This window comes from Meles meles, chromosome 20 (genome assembly GCF_922984935.1).
Source record: "Meles meles chromosome 20, mMelMel3.1 paternal haplotype, whole genome shotgun sequence".
In the NCBI taxonomy this organism is placed as follows: Eukaryota; Metazoa; Chordata; class Mammalia; order Carnivora; family Mustelidae; genus Meles; species Meles meles.
In genome coordinates this window covers 19,628,994-19,646,388 of record NC_060085.1, presented here as the reverse complement: position 1 = coordinate 19,646,388, position 17,395 = coordinate 19,628,994, and the positions used below count along the sequence as shown (strand labels likewise).

General features: G+C 58.1%; 1 protein-coding gene across 1 annotated transcript; it reads left to right on the top strand.

The window, feature by feature from the left end:
* Positions 1 to 3,179: 3,179 nt before the first annotated feature.
* Positions 3,180 to 16,415, top strand: MST1R (macrophage stimulating 1 receptor). Its single transcript, XM_045992203.1, has 20 exons — positions 3,180 to 4,656; positions 7,535 to 7,723; positions 7,805 to 7,933; positions 8,109 to 8,279; positions 9,213 to 9,373; positions 9,736 to 9,901; positions 10,015 to 10,151; positions 10,572 to 10,733; positions 10,829 to 10,922; positions 11,079 to 11,288; positions 11,391 to 11,537; positions 11,617 to 11,779; positions 11,956 to 12,039; positions 12,122 to 12,337; positions 12,699 to 12,779; positions 12,901 to 13,082; positions 13,193 to 13,302; positions 13,550 to 13,715; positions 14,121 to 14,257; positions 15,852 to 16,415. The coding sequence occupies exons 1-20, from the start codon at positions 3,424 to 3,426 to the stop codon at positions 16,105 to 16,107; spliced, it is 4,194 nt and encodes a 1,397-aa protein (XP_045848159.1). The 5' UTR covers positions 3,180 to 3,423; the 3' UTR covers positions 16,108 to 16,415.
* The last annotated feature ends 980 nt before the right edge of the window (positions 16,416 to 17,395 follow it).

The following is a 17,395-nucleotide window of genomic DNA, read 5'->3' as shown; positions in this document are numbered from 1 at the left end:
AGGGAGGGTCTGATGGTACGGATGGGTGGGAGCCCTTGGTGGGGTGGTCCATTGTTCAGCACAGACCTCACATTCAGAGTTCGGCCTCACTGTAGCTCTAGGCCTCTGGGGAAATTGTCCCAGCTTGAAGGGCTAGACAGCTCAGCATCTGTACTTCCAGCCAGTACATGGCTCCAGGAGTGAGCTGTAGAAGACCCAGCTGGGGCAGGGGAGATCCCTGCCCTAGGAAGGGCGGATGCCAGTGAGCACACTGGGTCCTCTTTGGCCACCCTGTACTCTGGCATGACCCAACCCATGGGGGTCACTGTGAACATCCCTGGAGGCTCAGCAGTAAAGGCCCAGCCCTGTTCACTATATCCCAAGACCACTGGGCAGAGCCCAAGGCACAGCTCAGAAAGCTTCTACCTTGCTGCTGGCAGTGGTGGGGGGCGGGGGCAGGGAGCGCTCTCCCAGTTCTGCCACAATTTAACCATCTCATTGGCTAGGGGAGCAAAAGACCTAGGAAATGTTTATGGAAGAAAAGTGTCCACTGAATATGGTCTTCAGACAGTAGAGTGAATTCTCATGAGAGCTGGGCTAAAACCAACCCATGCTGGAAAAAAAACTTTGTGTGGATAGCATGGGCCGAGGGTACACTGCAATGGTTCCACTGTCCCAGGAAATGGCAGCGCAGTCTCTGCCCTTCGCCCCATCCTGGGTCATATTAGAATGGGTATGGCCGCAAGCCACCTGCTCTGACCCCGGAGTCCTTGGGGGAATAGCCACAGATTTGGTGGTGCTGCTCACCCTGCACATGTGCCCTGGGTCTCTTCTGACTGTTCCTGCTTCTGTTTCTCCCCTTGATCCTGGCCAGTGCACCAAACCACTGCCCCTGGGGCTAGGGTGATGCCATGACTGCCGTTGGTGTTCTTCTGGTCAGTGGTCCACCCCTAGGTACCCTTTTTGGCTGCTGTGATCCTCGTAGGGCTTTCAGCTCCTCTGCAGTTCAGCACTTATTCTGGGTGGGTGTGGGAAGGGTAGTCACAGTTAGATGAGTGTGTGTACCCATGACAAGAGGTCCCTGAAGTGTGGGGTTTATCTGGGGATCAAGGAAGGGATAACAGGCACACAGGGAAGGTGTTCCCAGTGGAGGAACCAGCACGTGCAAAGCGAAGGACCTGGTAAAGAACCTGGTATTACTGGTGGACAGTGAAATCAGAGGACTTTTCAAGGCCTGTGGTTCTCCAGGCGAAAGTCTGGCAATGGGGAGCCATGAGTTCTAAAGCTGCAGAATGATATGATCATACCGTGGTTAGAAAGATTCCCCTGCTGACACACAGATGATCTCTTTGGGTTGGAGGAAAAGGCCAGCACTAGTTCTTGGGAGTCATGTTCAGAGGGGTGGGAGAGCCCAAAATAGGAAAAGAGGGCACTCCTTCGAGGTCACAGATGCCAGGGCAGTTAGGCAGGTCCTAAGCCAAATATGGGCCAGGCCTTATGAGTTCATCTTGGGGGAGCACTCGTACCTAGCACAGACTTCCCCTGCATGGTTTGCCTGCCCCCCTCCTGCACAGCGAGCAGTTGAGGAAGGAGGAAGGGGCGCTACTGTGGATGCTTGCTGTCAAGGACCAGGGTTGCCCAGGAAGAAATGCAGGACTGGGGGCAGCCAACATCTTGGCCACACGGTGGCAGCAAAGGATCAACTGTTGACTGCTGTACCCCAACCCTTAAAACAGGTGGCTAGGGTGATCAAGGAGGGCCCTGAAGTCTTCTCCCAACCCACAGAAGTCTCTCTGAATGTTCTGAGGCAGGATGAGGGGTCCAAGAAACTACGTCTCAGCGCCAGCAGAGAATGTTTTATTTCAGTTTTGCTGTGCATGACTATCTTTAGGCATGTTGACTGTGAAACACAGGAACTGTGCCATGATTTTTTTATGGGTATTTATTCATTTCCGGGCCAATTCTGGTTAGAGAAGGGAGTGTCTTTTACATTGCTGGAGGCTTGGAATCCTCCCAACACTGGGTGTGGCTGCCCACTCCTGCTGTTGCTTCTCTCCACCAGGTGCTCATTGAACTCTGGCCTCGAGCGGGGAGGTAGTCCGCCACTAGGAATCAGGAAAAGGGGGAGCCAGGTATCCAGAGTCAACTCTGCTGGGGTGGGTATAGCACAGGATCTGTGGGGCCCACGAAATGGATCTGGCATTGCCAGGATCAGGAGGGCTTCCTGGAGGAGGTGCCATCTAAGTTTCAAGAGGAGGAAAGGAAAAAGGTGCTCCTGGAAGGAGGGACAAGGAGTATGGTCTGGATGGGGGAGTACAGGAGTTACAGCTCAAAAAGTCAGGCTGAATGAATCCTGCTGGGCTGAAAGCTCCTCTCTTCCCCACCCCTCTTACCTTCCAAAGCCCTGGGACCCAGAGTTCACAAATCCCTCCAACCTCAGCCTAGGGCCACCCTATACAGGCTACAGGTCCCCTATCAAAGCCCATGTTTCCCCCATATCAGGGAGCACTGGAGCACAGCCAGCAAAGAAGGTGACCATTATGTTTTGTAATCCCCATCCTGCAACTTCTGCCTACAGAGGCAGCGGTGGAAGTACCAGAGCTAGGGTTGGGCCTCCACATAAGCTGGCTCTCCTCTGACTCGGATGTCTAGCCCGCAGGGTAGGCCCCAACTCATAACTCCTACTGCCTTGGGCAGGTAGGGTGCAAATCTCTCCTCTGACACCATACCATCACTGACATCCTAGGGCATGAGCAAGAATAATGGCCACAGAGAGTAGCAGTATCTCTGGGGGGTCCTCCACACATTCTTGGCCTCTCAGGGGCCCTCAGGCCCTGTTCAGGAAGCGTCTGAGTGTGTTGCTACTGGTGACAAGGGAAGAAATAAGCCAGGTGGTCCTCAAACCCTCACTGGTACTGGGCCCCGATCCCTTCTGTGCGGGAAGGAACAGCTCAGGCCTCCTTACCTCTCTCCGGGCCACTCCGCGCACACCACCCACACGTCACGGAGGAAAACACGCCCGAGAAGTGTAGGTGACAGGGCTTCGAGGGCCTGGAAAGTCGGCTTGGCGTAGGGGCTGCCTAGCCCAGGCCTTCGACAGGCCCCGCCCACAGCTCCGCCCCCACACTCTGGTCCCGCCCGCCCCGCCCAGCGCCCTGGGGCCGACTTTGCTCTAAGCTCCGGCTTGGAGCCGCAGAGGGGGCTGCAGGTGAGGCGGCCTCTCGGTTCCCCGGCGGGGTGTGTGTGGGTCCACCTGGTGCCAGGTGCTCAGACCCGAGGGAGGGGAGGGCGCTGGGCAGCACGGTAGCCCCGGGCGGGGCTCAGCTGCCTGAGGGCTCTCAGGACTGGCTCTGGACGCGGGTCCCAGCCTCGACTTCCCCTTGAGTCTGCTCCCAGCCAGACTCCGGCCAGCAGGAGTCCCGGAGGGGCCCCAGCTGGGCCTGGATGGAGCTTCTCCCGCTGCCCTCCCAGCTTTCGCTGTTACTGCTGCTGCTGGTGCTGCCGCCGCTGCTGGCCAGAGGGTCGTGGCAGTGCCCACGCACCCCCTTTGCTGCCTTGCGCAATTTTGACGTGGAGTACGAGGTGCCCAGCTTCTCGGCCGGAGGTCCGGTACAGGCCATAACGACCTACGAGGGTGGCGAGGACGGGAGTGCAGTGTTCGTGGCTACACGCAATCGCCTGTACGTGCTTGGGCCTGGCTTACAGCCAGTGGAGAGCCTGGCCACGGGCCCTGTTGGGGACCCTGGCTGCCAGACATGTGCAGCCTGTGGCCCCGGCCCCCACGGCCCACAGGGAGACACAGATGCACAGGTGCTGGTGCTGGAGCCGGCGCTGCCGGCGCTGGTCAGCTGCGGCTCGAGCCTGCATGGCCGCTGCTTCCTGCACGAGCTTGAGCCGGGAGGGACAGCTTTGCACCTGGCACCGCCAATCTGCCTCTTCTCTGCCCACCACAACCAACCCAAGGAGTGCCCTGACTGCATGGCCAGCCCTCTGGGCACCGTTGTGACCGTGGTTGAGCAGGGCCATGCCTCCTACTTCTACGTGGCATCTTCACTGAACGAGACTGTGGCAGCGAACTTTAGTCCGCGCTCAGTATCCATCCGGCGCCTCAAGGCCGATGCCTCCGGATTCGCACCCGGCTTCGCAGCGCTGTCGGTGCTGCCCCAGTACCTCGCTTCCTACCCTATCAAGTACGTGTACAGTTTCCGTGCCGGAGCTTTTGTCTATTTCCTGACCGTGCAGCGGGTCAGCGTGACAGCCGCCTCGGGAGCCTTGCACACGCGCCTGGCACGGCTCAACGCTGCTGAGCCGGAGCTGGGAGACTACCGTGAGCTGGTCCTGGACTGCCGATTCGCGCCTAAACGCCGGCGCCGCGGGGCCGCCGAGGGAGGACAGCCCTACCCGGTGCTGAGAGCCGCCCACACCGCTCCGGTGGGCAGCAGGTTGGCTGCTGAGCTGAGCATCCGGGAGGGCCAGGAAGTGCTATTTGGAGTCTTCACGTCCGGGAAAGACAGCAGCCCTGGTGTGATTCCCAACTCTGTCGTCTGTGCCTTTCCCATCGACCTGGTGGACACTGTCATCGAGCAGGGTGTGAAGCGCTGCTGTGAGTCTCCTGTCCCCCAGGGCATGCGGCGAGGCCTCGACTTCTTCCAGTCGCATAGTTTTTGCCCCAACCCGGTGAGCAGAAAGAAGGGACCCTCTCCTGTGAACTGAATGCAGTGAGAAGGGCCGGGAGGAGAAAGGGCAGAAGGGGAGAAGTTTTCTCTTCCACCCAGTTCCTCAGCGCTGGGGGGTGGGGTGGGGTGGGGGGGTGGCACGGCAGGGTGGAGTGGTGCCCAGGGTGTGGGCATCAGTCATGCCCAGGCTACCCTAGAGGTCTACCTGTCAGCCAGGCTAGCCCCTGTTGCTCCTCCATTTTGCTCTTTCACCCTCTTGGGTACCATGGCCTCTGATTTTTTAGGTAGTTTCCCAGATTGTGTGAGAACCAGATGGCATCACAACTGTCTTTGGCAGACACATTGCCAAAGTCCGGGTAGAAGGATGGGATCCCCTCCTACCTGCCCACCACACACACACACCCTCGGGGACATCCACAGAGAAACAGCCCCCCACATGGCAGATGCTAACAGAATCACACAAATACAGCTGCTCACCAACACAGTTTCGTTTTCCCTTTGGAAGCACTTGTTTTGTTCGGCTCTCCAAAGAGGGTGGGGCGGGAGTTGTCGGAGAAAGCCCCCACCACACTCCCAATTCAGGGAGCCTCCTGGGCCTTGGAAGGTTGGGGGCTTATCTGAGAGCCTGCATGGCTTGGGCTTCACTCGTCCCTGATTATTCTCTATGGGGGTTCTCTGTGGGGAGGACCTAGGACATGGAGGTGGCTAGGCTCTAGTAAATTCCAGGAGGCTCACCCCAGTCTTGTGCAAGCAACTATAAACATCTGGGGATGAGTAAAGCCTTAGGAGGGGGTGGTTGGAATTGGTTCACACGAAGGAGTCTCAGACTTTCTTCCACTGTAGTTGGGGCCCTGCTTCATGTCCCCTTTTTCACCCCAGGCGGGAGGTCTCCTAGCCCACGCTGAACTGGGGGCTCTTTCCAGCAGACCCTACACAGGTTCTCTCTAGCCATGGTGTCAGGGAGCTGGAGCAGAGACAAACAGGGCATTCTTTAAGATGCTGAGGATCAAACCCAAACCGACCCTTTAGAGCCATTGAAACAGTCCTACCCTAGCTTATAAGAGATTAAGCTAAGGCAATGGGGTGAACACGCATGAGATGAGTGGGCTTTCAGTGAGCTCACAATCACTGCTCACTGAGTCTTTGGTTGCCCTATGGCCCTGGCCCTTCTGTGCCATTCTCCAATGACTCCTTTCTAGCTCTTATTGATGCCTCAGAGGTGGGAGGAGAATTTAACACACAGTGAGGAGTGGGGTATCCCAGCCTCACTCCCTCAGCTGAGTCCCTCCCTCTGGGTTGAGGAGACCTAGGGAAGGAGAGCCCTGGGCCTGGGCCTGGGCAGCCCCGCCTGCCCTCCTTTCTTTCCCACTGGGGAGTCCAAACCTCTCCCTGACTTGGCTAGCGGTCAGTAGGTCAGAAGACATCCAGCCTGAGTTGGCAGTGCCAGGTTCTAGGAGGACTAATCTCAAGATGGCTCCCAAGCTGGCCAGGCCCCTGGGAGGTGTGTGAACCAGCCTATGCGGTGTTTGTCGGGTAACTAGGCACGTAGTCTCCAGGGCAACACCCACTGTGTGCTGATTGCGGATGGCCTCAGGTAGCCTGTGGGGCTCTTATGTGGCACCTGCCCTCTGTGGGTTCAGGTACGGTTTAAGTCTGGAGCAGTCACCCTCCTCTGTGTGGCCCTGGACACTTGAGTCAGTTTTCCAGAGCCAGGGGCTCATAGACAAGCCTGGAAACACAGAGCGAAGGCCCTGGAACCCAGAGGCGAGCAGACAGGGGTGTGGCCCTTCCAGGGTAGGGCCTCTTTTCCACCCCTCAGCCTCACCTGTCCCTGAGTCATGCTGAAAACACCTGGATGGCTTCCGGTGAAGGCCAGGCCCCTTTCCCCACCTCAAGTGAGGACAGAGTCCCAGTTCCCACCCACCCAGGCTACAGACAAAGAGTGTGTGTAGTTTCTAGGCCCAGTTCTGCACCCCCAGGGCTTCTGATCAGCACCGAGGTCTGACTGCTAGGTTAAACGTACTTGGTTTGGTGGGAGCCTCGGGCCTAGCGAGGGAAGGTCCCGAGCAGCTAGGGCTACTAAGCCCTGCCTACGCTTTGCACTCAGCTCCAGTCCCTTGCATTCTTACCTGATCTGACTTCCCAGAAGCTTCCACAGTCCTGGCTTGAGTGCAGTCCCCAAAACATCTTCTTATTAAGAGTAGGGGAGAGGTGTCTCACAATCCCTGGGGTCTAGACTTAAGGCCTTGATTTTTCCCTTTTGTACCCTGAAGGGGATACAGGTAGCAGCTGGAGGTGCGGCAAGATCTTTGGAATTTCAGGGAGAAGGACCGTGTTACCAGTCCTATACTGGCTCAGTTACCTTCAGAGTTTAGCTACTGCAGCTGGAGAGGAAATGCTAGGCCAAGCTAAGTGCAGGGCATAATCGGCAGGGGGCGGAAGAGGGCTCTGGTCAAGAGCTCGGACTTCTTACCTGGTTCCTCTCATGAGAGGGTATAAGACCTTGGACAAATAACCAAACGCTCTCTGAGCCCATTTCCTTATCTGCAAAATGGGGGTGGTGAAAGCACCCACTTTATAGGTGGTTGTGAGGACAGAATGGGGTTGGGCCTGTAAGACTCTAAGTCAATATCAGAATGAACATGGCAAGTCAGAGCAAGGCAAAGGAGAAGCCGGTCTCCTAGCCTGGGCTTTCCTTCCTGGCCTTACTGACTCTGAGAGGCCCACAGGTGGAAGGCGGCAGGTAAGAGGCAGACGTGGGGCCTTATCTAGCTAAGCCAGGTAAGGGATGGGGGTTGGGACTGCTGTGGTCACTGACAGAGGGCCCCAGGGACCAGTGTGTGGTGATGAGCCCTGACCTCTTCCCTGATCCTCCCCAGCCTGGCCAGGAGGCCCCCAGCCTCAACACCAGCTGCCATCACTTCCCTCTGTTGGTCCATGGGAGCCTGTCACGTGTGGACCTCTTCAACGGGCTCTTAGGACCCGTGCAGGTCACTGCACTGCATGTGACACGCCTCGACAACGTCACAGTGGCCCACATGGGCACAGCTGATGGGCGCATCCTGCAGGTAGGACCCCCATCTCCATGGCTCCTTGTCCCTGGGTCCCCATTCCCCATTTTCATTTTGGTCACGGCTAACCTGTCCCAGGTGGAGCTGGCCAGATCTCTCAACTACTTGCTATATGTGTCCAACTTCTCACTGGGCCGCAGTGGGCAGCCCATGCGACCAGATGTCAGTCGCCTTGAAGACCACCTGTTCTTTGCCTCTGGGGACCAGGTAAGGTGGGACTGGGGTCAGGCCTGGGGCCAAGGTTATGGGAGCATAGCCCCTCCATCCAATCCCAGAAGCACTGACACACAGGTGTCACCACCGGGACCTACAATAACTAGGTCATCTATGGGGTCTGGCTGCCCCCTCCACCACTCCTGAGCCACCTGTCTGCCGCTCCAAGGTCTTCCAAGTACCTATCCAGGGGCCTGGCTGCCGTCACTTCCTCACCTGTGGGAGCTGTCTGCGGGCACAGCGTTTCATGGGCTGTGGCTGGTGTGGGGACACGTGTGGCCGGCAGAAGGAGTGTCCTGGCTCCTGGCAACAGGATCATTGCCCACCTGAGCTTACTGAGGTATGGCTTGCTTGGTGGGGCATAGGTGGGATAAACTAGGCTTGGGGTGGGGCTCAGCGTGTCTTTTTTTTTTTTTAATACTATTTCTTCTGGTTTTTTTTTTATTAAAGATTTTATTTATTTATTTGACAGAGATCACAAGTAGGCAGAGAGGCAGGCAGAGAGAAGGGAGGGGGAGAAGCAGGTTCCCTGCTGAGCAGAGAGGCCGATGTGGGGCTCGATCCCAGGACCCTGTGATCATGACCGAAGGCAGAGGCTTTAACCCACTGAGCCACCCAGGCGCCCCCCCCTTTTTTTAAGATTTATTTATTTGAGGGGCAGCTGGGTGGCTCAGTCATTAAGCATCTTCCTTCGGCTCAGGGTCCTGGGATCGAGGCCCACTACAGGCTCCCTGCTGAGCAGGGAGCCTGCTTCTCCCTCTCCCTCTCCCCCCACTTATGTTCCCTCTCTCCTTGTGTCTCTCTATGTCAAATAAATAAGTAAAATCTTTAAAAAAAGATTACCATCGTAATCATTAAAAAAAGATTTATTTATTTGAGAGAGTGCGTACATGCACATGAGCAGGGGAGGGGCAGAGGGAAAGAATCTGAAGCAGACTCCCTGCTGAGGGTAGAGCCCAACATGGGGCTTGATCTCACAACCCTGAGATCATAACCCAAGCCAAAATCAAGAGTCCAGTGCTTAACCAACTGACCCACCCAGGCGGGGTGGGGATGGGTGGGTCAGCATGTCTTAACCATGATCCTCAGGCCTTGAATATCCTCCATATCAACAAGAAGGGTGTTCTTGCCAGAGGGGATGCCCCATGTAGAGATTTGGAGGCAGAAAAGTGCCTAAGTGAGGGCTAGGGAGGCATGACTGAAACCTCTGGGGAAAGCAGACAGCTGAGAGCCCTGACCCACACAGGGCCTCAGGCTATCTCCCCCTCTTCAGTTCTACCCACAGAGTGGACCCCGAAGGGGCAGCACAAGGCTGACCCTGTGCGGCTCCAACTTCTACCCACACCCTCCTGAGCTGGTACATGAAGGTACCCATCAGGTCACCGTGGGCCAAAGTCCCTGCCGACTGCTGCCCAAGGACAGTTCAAACCCCAGGTATAAACTTGTCTCTACCCTTCCTGTCCCTGACAGGGGTGACCACATTGCCCCTTCCTTGTGAGACCCTGTCTTCTGCTTACGGGGGGCAAGAAGGTAGGAGGCAGGCTGCAGTGGCTCTGGCTGCTTGGTGTCTAAGGAGACATCTCTGTCCCTTCTTGAGCCCATATATCCCCTACCCATCTGTTGAGTTGTGGAGCAGGGCAAGGTTGACCCTGCCTCACCAGCTCCTGCCTACCCTGGAGGAAGGGGAGGAGTGAAGAGACACCATCTTTAGGCCTGGAGGAGACCTGTGATATGTGGCAGGCACGTGGCCAAGCCTGTGTGACCCCTGACTGACCTTGTATTCCCCGGTGCCCTAGACCAGTGTTCCAGAAAGACTTTGTAGAGGAGCTTGAGTGTGAGGTGGAGCCCTTGGACATGCAGCCGTCTGGGCCCGCCAATATCAGCCTCACCGTGAGCAACATGTCTCCAGGCAAGCACTTCCAGATAGATGGCACCTCCATGCTGCAAGGCTTCTCTTTCATGGTGAGGCCACCTTGCCTTATCTGTGCCCTTGGCCAGCCTGGCAGTACAGGCAGGGAAGGGCCTGGAGTGAAAGGCCTTTTATGTCAAGCTAAGCCATCTCCATACCCTCTTAGGAGCCAGTGCTGAAAGCAGTAAAACCCCTCTTTGGGCCACGGGCAGGGGGCACCCACCTCACCCTTGAAGGTGAGGGCCTGTCTCTAGGCACCAGTCAGGCTGTGCTGGTCAACGGGACTGAGTGCCCACTGGAACGGTAAGTGCCAACAGGCCAGGGGAGGGGAGGCTACAGGGTCCCACCCCGGGGAGCCTTCACCAGGTGAGACATGGATCCTGCCCAGGCAGAGAGAGGAGAGATCGGTCCCATGGCCCGTATAGGGAGCAGGTCCAGGAAGAAGGGTCTGATGCCCCTTCCAGCCCAGAGGTGGTTTGGAGATGGTAAGACAGCCCATCACAGAGTTTATTAGCTCCAACCAAGGCTGTGGGGAACCTGTTCCCACCCTGCCTTTATGGAAGACTTCGTGACCCTATCTTCAAACACACCTATTGAGTATGGGCAGGTTTTGATGACCAACAGAGGAACTGGGAAGGATTGGCAGACCCTTGGAGAAGGTAGGTCTGGCCTTCACGGAGGGTGATCCTCAGCCCAATTCTCCCCCCACCCCACATTCTGCAGGGTTAGCGAGGGGCAGCTTTTATGTACCACGCCCCCTGCGGCAGCTACGGCCAGCGTTCCCATTCGCCTGCAGGTAGGGGGCGCTGTGGTGCCTGGCTCCTGGAACTTCCGCTACCTGGAAGACCCCGTTGTGCTGGGCATCAGCCCCAACTGTGGCTACATGTAAGTGGCACCCCCTTGCCCGCTCTGGTCTCTTAGGAATGAGGGAGCCAGCCCGAGAGAGCACCCCAAGCCCATCACACTGCTCTCCTCCACAGAGGCTCCCAGGTCACCGTCCATGGCCAGCATCTGACTTCCGCATGGCGCCTAGTGCTGTCATTCCACGATGGGCTCAGAGCAGTGGAAAACAGTGTGAGTGGGCACGGGCAGCTGACAAGTGGGCACTAGCCTGAGGGAAGAAGGCTGGATGGGTCCTCTAGTTCCAGCTCTACCCTCTGCTGGGCTGAGGAGCCCAGGGTGACTGGAGGAGGAACGCCTGGCCAACCACTCTTGCCTGGGCCCCAGCAGTGTGAGCCGGAGCTCCCGGAGCAGCAGTCGTGCCGCCTTCCTGAATATGTGGTCCGAAGCCCCCAGGGGTGGGTGACAGGGAACCTGAGTGCCCAGGGGGATGGAGCTGCTGGCTTTACACTGCCTGGCTTTCGCTTCCTGCCCCCACCCCATCCACCCAGCACCGACCTGGCCCCACTGAAGCCAGAGGAGCATGCTGTTAAGTTTGAGGTAAGTGTGGGGGGTAGAGGTCAGGGACAGTGGAGGGTTAGGGCTGAAGCCTTGCCTGGAGGAGATGGGGGCACTGGCCAGTCCTCATGACTATCTCTGCAGTATATTGGGCTGGGCGCTGTGGCTGATTGTGTGGATGTGAACGTGACCATGGATGGTAAGAGCTGCCAACATGAGCTCCGGGGCGATGTGGTCATCTGCCCTCTGCCCCCCTCCCTGCAATTTGACAAGGATGGCGTCCCACTGCAGGTAGGCAGCTCAGCTGGCCCCCCACAGGAGATAGGGGCCAGGGCTTGCGGGCTGGGCCTGAGCTGCTACCTGCCCCCAGGTCTGCGTTGATCATGAATGTCACATCCTGGGCAGGGTGGTACGGCCGGGCCCAGAGGGGGTCCCCCAGGGGCTACTCCTCGGTCTCCTGCTGGCCCTTCTCCTACTTGTGGCTGTGCTGGTTGCTGCACTGATCTTCAGCTACTGGCGGAGGAAACAGCTAGGTGAGCTCTCCACTCCCCTCCCGACTTAGCCTGTAGCCCCAAGCCACGGCCTCTCCAAGTCCCTATATCCTCTTTCTTGGAGGTCTGCCCATACCCCTGGGGTACAGGGCAGCCTATAGGAGTTTGGAGGCTGGCCACCAAGGGCTGTCTTTCCACTGGCCTGTCTCTAAACCCAGGTGACCTGGCATCCTTGGACCAGACGGCCGGAGCCGTGCCCCTACCTGTGCTCCGGTCAGGCTCTGACTACAGAAATGGCCTTGGTGAGACAGGGGACAGCACTGAAAGCTGGAGCTTTCACAGGCTCCTCTGCTCCACAGGCCCCTCACTCCCTCTCCTCCACAGCAGCCCCTGATGCTGATGGTCTGGATGGTCCGGATTCCACCAGCCGGGACCACAAAGCATCCTCCTCAGACAGTGGGGATGGGTCCTGCGTCCCACTGCTGCGGACAGCATCCATCCAGCTTGGGGACTTGGACTCTGCGCTCCTGGCCGAGGTCAAGGATGTGCTGATCCCCCATGAGCGGGTGGTCACCCACAGTGACCGAGTCATTGGCAAAGGTGTGGGGGCCAGGACAGGTGGGGCTGGGGCACAGATGGAGTCCTGAGATGGCATGGGCTCAAGGGACATTAGGCAGGGCTCTGCTCTGGCCTTTTCCCCAAGCTCTGTGACCTTGGGAATACCATGGAACTTCTCTGAGCCTCCATTTGCTCCTCTGTGGAATAGGAATTCATTCTGGCTTCAGTAGATTCTGGGGCAGATCAGGCAGGCACGGGCGGGCGGCAGGCTCTGTCACTGTGTAGCTGCTGCTTGTTTTTAACATCCCATTGGCCCGTTGGTGCTCTGGGATTTCGTTCCCAGCGAGAGGGCGTGGTATGCACCCCCAGGCACTGGGGCTCCTCACCACCTTCCCTTCACCAGGCCACTTTGGAGTTGTCTATCATGGAGAATACATAGACGAGGACCAGAATCGAATCCACTGTGCCATCAAGTCGCTGAGTCGTAAGTGGGTCCCCGTCCCCGCGGTGCTCCCACCTTGCTGAGTGACCCTGAGTGGAAGACCTCTCTTCTCCATTACCCCATCTGGCCCCGGCCTCTGAGCCTGACTGCAGCCGCTCTACAGGCATCACGGAGGGTCAGGAGGTGGAGGCCTTCCTGCGCGAGGGGCTTCTGATGCGCGGTCTGCGCCACCCGAACGTGCTGGCTCTCATCGGCATTGTGCTGCCCCCGGAAGGGCTGCCCCGTGTGCTGCTGCCCTACATGCGCCACGGAGACCTGCTTCGGTTCATCCGCTCGCCCCAGCGGGTCCGTGCTTGGGTGGCCTGGGCTGTGCGGGGGAGGGGGTCAGGAGACGTGGGCAGGGGCTGGGGACGTGCTGTGAGGCCCTTGCTTACAGACCCACCTGTGGCCCCCAGAATCCCACAGTGAAGGACCTTGTCAGCTTCGGCCTTCAGGTGGCCCGTGGCATGGAGTACCTGGCAGAGCAGAAGTTTGTGCACAGGGACCTGGCTGCTCGGAACTGCATGTGAGGGGCCAGGGCGTTTGGGGTGATGCAAGCCGGGGCGGGGCACCTCAGGGCACGGCCCTCCCTCCAGCCCTTGCTGGGTACCTGTGGCCATGTCCTCCCTTCTCTGGCTGTCCATTTTCCTATCTACCTGGCTCAGGCTTTGACTGGCCACTGTAGCTCTGAAGCTCTGGGAAGGCCTGGAACAGATGGGTTCAGGGCCTGGTGGCGGCTGGTCCTGAGTGTGATTCCCGCCCCTCACCCTCAGGCTGGACGAGTCATTCACTGTCAAGGTGGCTGATTTTGGCCTGGCCCGCGACGTCCTGGACAAGGAGTACTACAGTGTTCGGCAGCATCGCCACGCTCGCCTCCCTGTCAAATGGATGGCGCTGGAGAGCCTGCAGACCTACAGATTCACCACCAAGTCTGACGTGGTGAGGTCCCACCTGCCCTAGAGTCCACAAGGCCTCAGGGTCCTGGGTGAGCCCTGGGCCTTGCACATTCGGCTCCATCTGGTGATCTGAGTCCTGGGAATCCCCAGGCTAAGCAGCCCCCACAGGTGGGCACCTCTGGAGTAGGTCTAGGAGGGACTCCTCTTGCCAGGGCAACAGGGGCCTGTGAACTCACTGGCTCCCTCCAGACCATACAGGGCCTGCCCATGCCCAACTCTGGGTAGAGTCTGGTGGTGAGAGGAGACAGAGGGAAGATGCTTATGAGGTATTGAGGAGTGAGCTCTGACTGATTTCCAGCTGAAGGGCTCTGGGGACCTGCCGGGGGGGAGGGGGCACCTGCCCCCAGATTTGAGGGTAAGAGTTGAGTCTCCTTTCCCCTTCTCACAGTGGTCATTTGGTGTGCTGTTGTGGGAGCTGCTGACACGGGGAGCCCCACCATACCCCCATATGGACCCTTTCGACCTCACTCAATTCCTGGCCCAGGGTCGGCGCCTGCCCCAGCCTGAGTATTGTCCCAATTCTCTGTGAGTATGCAGGGGTGGAGGTGGGAGGGCGTGGGGCCCCAGTGACAAGGGAGGAGCAGGAGACAGAGCTCTTGCCTGGCTCTCTGACTACTCCCCTGGCCGACCCAGAAAGGCGCCTCTCTGGGCCTCAGTTTCCTCGTCTGTGGACTGTTTCCACCCCCATTTGGGGCTGAGTGCTGGGAGGATATCATGGTTGCCATGGTAACGGTACTCCCCACTCAGAGTCTGGGTTGAGGCCAGTGATTTGATTTCTCAGCACTCCTCTCACCCCACCCCCGCCAAGGGGGCCTGTTTTCCATCTTTTCCATTCACTTAACCTCAAGGAAAGGTTCCATTAGCTCCCACACTAGCCCCCTCCACATCTCCAGATCACAATTTTTCCCTACTGAATATAGTTTCAGATTCCCCGTGCCCAAGGCCTGGTGGCAGCTGCGTTGTCACCGTGCCTGCCCGGGGTGCCGTGCGAGGGTTCAGCTTCAGGAGCAGTACGCGTGCCTCGCCTGTGCCCAGGCCTCTGTGCTTAGAACAGGAAGAACTGGGTCTGGTTCCCTGTCAGAGCCCCTGAGCTGGGGATGTGTATACAGGGGGTTTCTTGGTAGAATAGGGGCCAGGGGAGCAGGACTTGTCTGCAGGGCCCTGTGATGCAGCAGGGGCAGTAGCCCATCCCATAGGGGCTGCTTGATCTGGGATGGGTCTTCGGAGTTTTACAAAATTTAGATCAAGGGTCTGGGTCCCTAGACTAGACATTAATAAGTCGCTGGTCACACTGAGAGTTTGGGGAATTCAGCTCTTTTCTGCCTGGGGCACTTCCTGGGGAGGGCTCCAGGCAAGAGCCGGCAGCCATCACTAGGGGAAGAGAGGGGGGATCTGGGTGGACTGTCACAGCACCCACTAGACCGGGCCAAGTTCCTTCTCCTCTCGAGGCCTGTTTCCTCATCTGTAAAGTTGGGATGAGGACAGTACCACCCTCAGAGTCTGAGAATTAGATTATTGTGTGTAGGGCACTTAGTGTCATTTAAGGCGGGGATGGCATTTCCAAGATAAAGAGGCACAGATTAGGATCCACCACCAGGCAAACCCAGAGAGACACTGATTGGGAATCACGGGGCCACTGGCACCACCCCCCACGTCTATGGCTCAGGGCTTTGCATCCCCATGTCACTGGATATGGGCTTCCTTCCCAAAAGACCTAAGATAGGACTGTGATAGCTTGTGAACTGCACCCTAAGCTAAACCCTTTATGGGCGTCCTTCCACCCTCTGGCCCAACAGCTCTATGATCAGGGCAGGATCCCGAGGCAGGGAGAGCCCAAGGAGCTTGCCCGAGATCACATTGTTCAGGTCACAGGGCACAGGAATCCAAGCTCTAACCTTTGAGGCAGCTGGACCTCTGCCAGGTGGGGAAGCAGGACTGGGACAGCAACGGCAATGCTGAGAAGAGGTCGCCCCTGCCTGGGCCACACTCTGCACTACGCCTCCAGCCACCTGTTGCCTGTCCTCTCTGTGTGGCCTGCCAGGGGATTCAGAGCGGGTGGGCAGCCCAGAATCTTGGGCCAGGGATGCATCCTGACTCTGACGTCCCCCTCTCCCTGCAGGTATGCCGTGATGCTCCGCTGCTGGGCGGCAGACCCCACAGTGAGACCCACGTTCACCGTGCTGGTGGAGGAAGTAGAGCACTTGGCGGCCAGGCTGCTCGGGGACCACTACGTGCAGCTGCCTGCAGCCTACGTGAACCTGGGTGCTAGTACCTCGGATGAGACCAGCAAGCCCCCAGAACAGTCTCAGACCACGCCCGTGCACAGGAGCACAGCTCGGCCCCGGCCTCTCTCAGAGCCCCCACAGCCCACGTGACCTCAGCCCTAGGCAGGCCCTAGGGATAGGACCTGCCTTGCAGCCAGGGAGTTCATCCCAAACTGCCGCTGGGCCATGCCAGGCCTGGGGCAGACCAAGCTGGCCTCTGTCCTGTCCCTGCCCCTGAACCTTCAGGGGCAACCTGTGGGAGCAGGGCCCCTTGGCCCCTCACTCCACAGAGGGAGCAGTGGCATGATCCTCAATGCAATGAGTATTTATGGGGTACCCAGCGTGTGCTCGACCTGCTGGGCACAGGAGACTCAACGGTGACCGTACAGGCAATGGCCCTTGAACTAGTAAACGACCAAACGAATATTCAAGTGCAAAGTGTAGTCAATGCTTTGAAAGAAAGACAGGCTGCTTTGAGGGAATGGAGGGCAGCTTTAGAGAGAGAAGAGAGGTGAGGGAAGCCTCCCTGGGAGGTGACATTTCTGCTAAGGCCCTGTCAGATGGGAACTGTGCCAGAAACAGAGATGGGGAAGAGAGTTTTTGGCAAAGTGAGCAGTGCGTACAAAGACTCCGAGGCTAGAAAGGGGTAGGGTCAGCAAGAAGGCTCCAGAGAACAGGAAGGGTGGGGCAAGGGCCCAATCCAGGTTACAGGGCCCTGGAGACTTCTTCACGGAACCAAGAGGGGTGGGTTGAATACCCAGGCATGCTGCAGCAGGAATGGCTTGTCCCCTTGCCCAGCCCATGTCTGTTCCTTTCTTCTCCTTCTCAGGGCTCCCTGCCCCCCTTGCACCTCTCCCACTGCCCCAAACACACTGTCAGGGTGTGAAGACCAGCCCCCCCCCCCCAAATCCTGCCAGCATTGCCCTTGCGGCCTTAAGAGAGATGAACAGCAGCAAGGCCTCAGCTCCACACTTTCAAGGCACCAGGTTCAAGATGCTGGACTGCCCAGGCTATTTATACTCGTCAAGGCCACCGCATAATAGCCACTGGAGGGGAAGACTCCCCTGGAGAGCAAGAACAGCTCCTCCCCCCCACACCCTGGATGTTAAAGGCAGCAGCTGGGATGCCAGGGACTGGGCCCAGGGCAGGCATTGCAGTCGTTCCTCTGTCTTGCTCAGGACCCCTCTGGCCTCCATCCTGCCAGTTGGGAGACCCCAGCTCACCCTAAGGGGAGTAAGCTCCCTCTCCCGTGAGTTCCCAGCTCTTTACCCTGTCACCCATGGAATCCTGGATTTGGAGCAAGAGCTCCCTGGTAAGTGGCGGGGTGGGGGTGGGGGAGGTATTCCTTGGAACTGGAGCTGCCCTGCTGTTCTCTACCTATTGTGCTGCCACTCTGCCA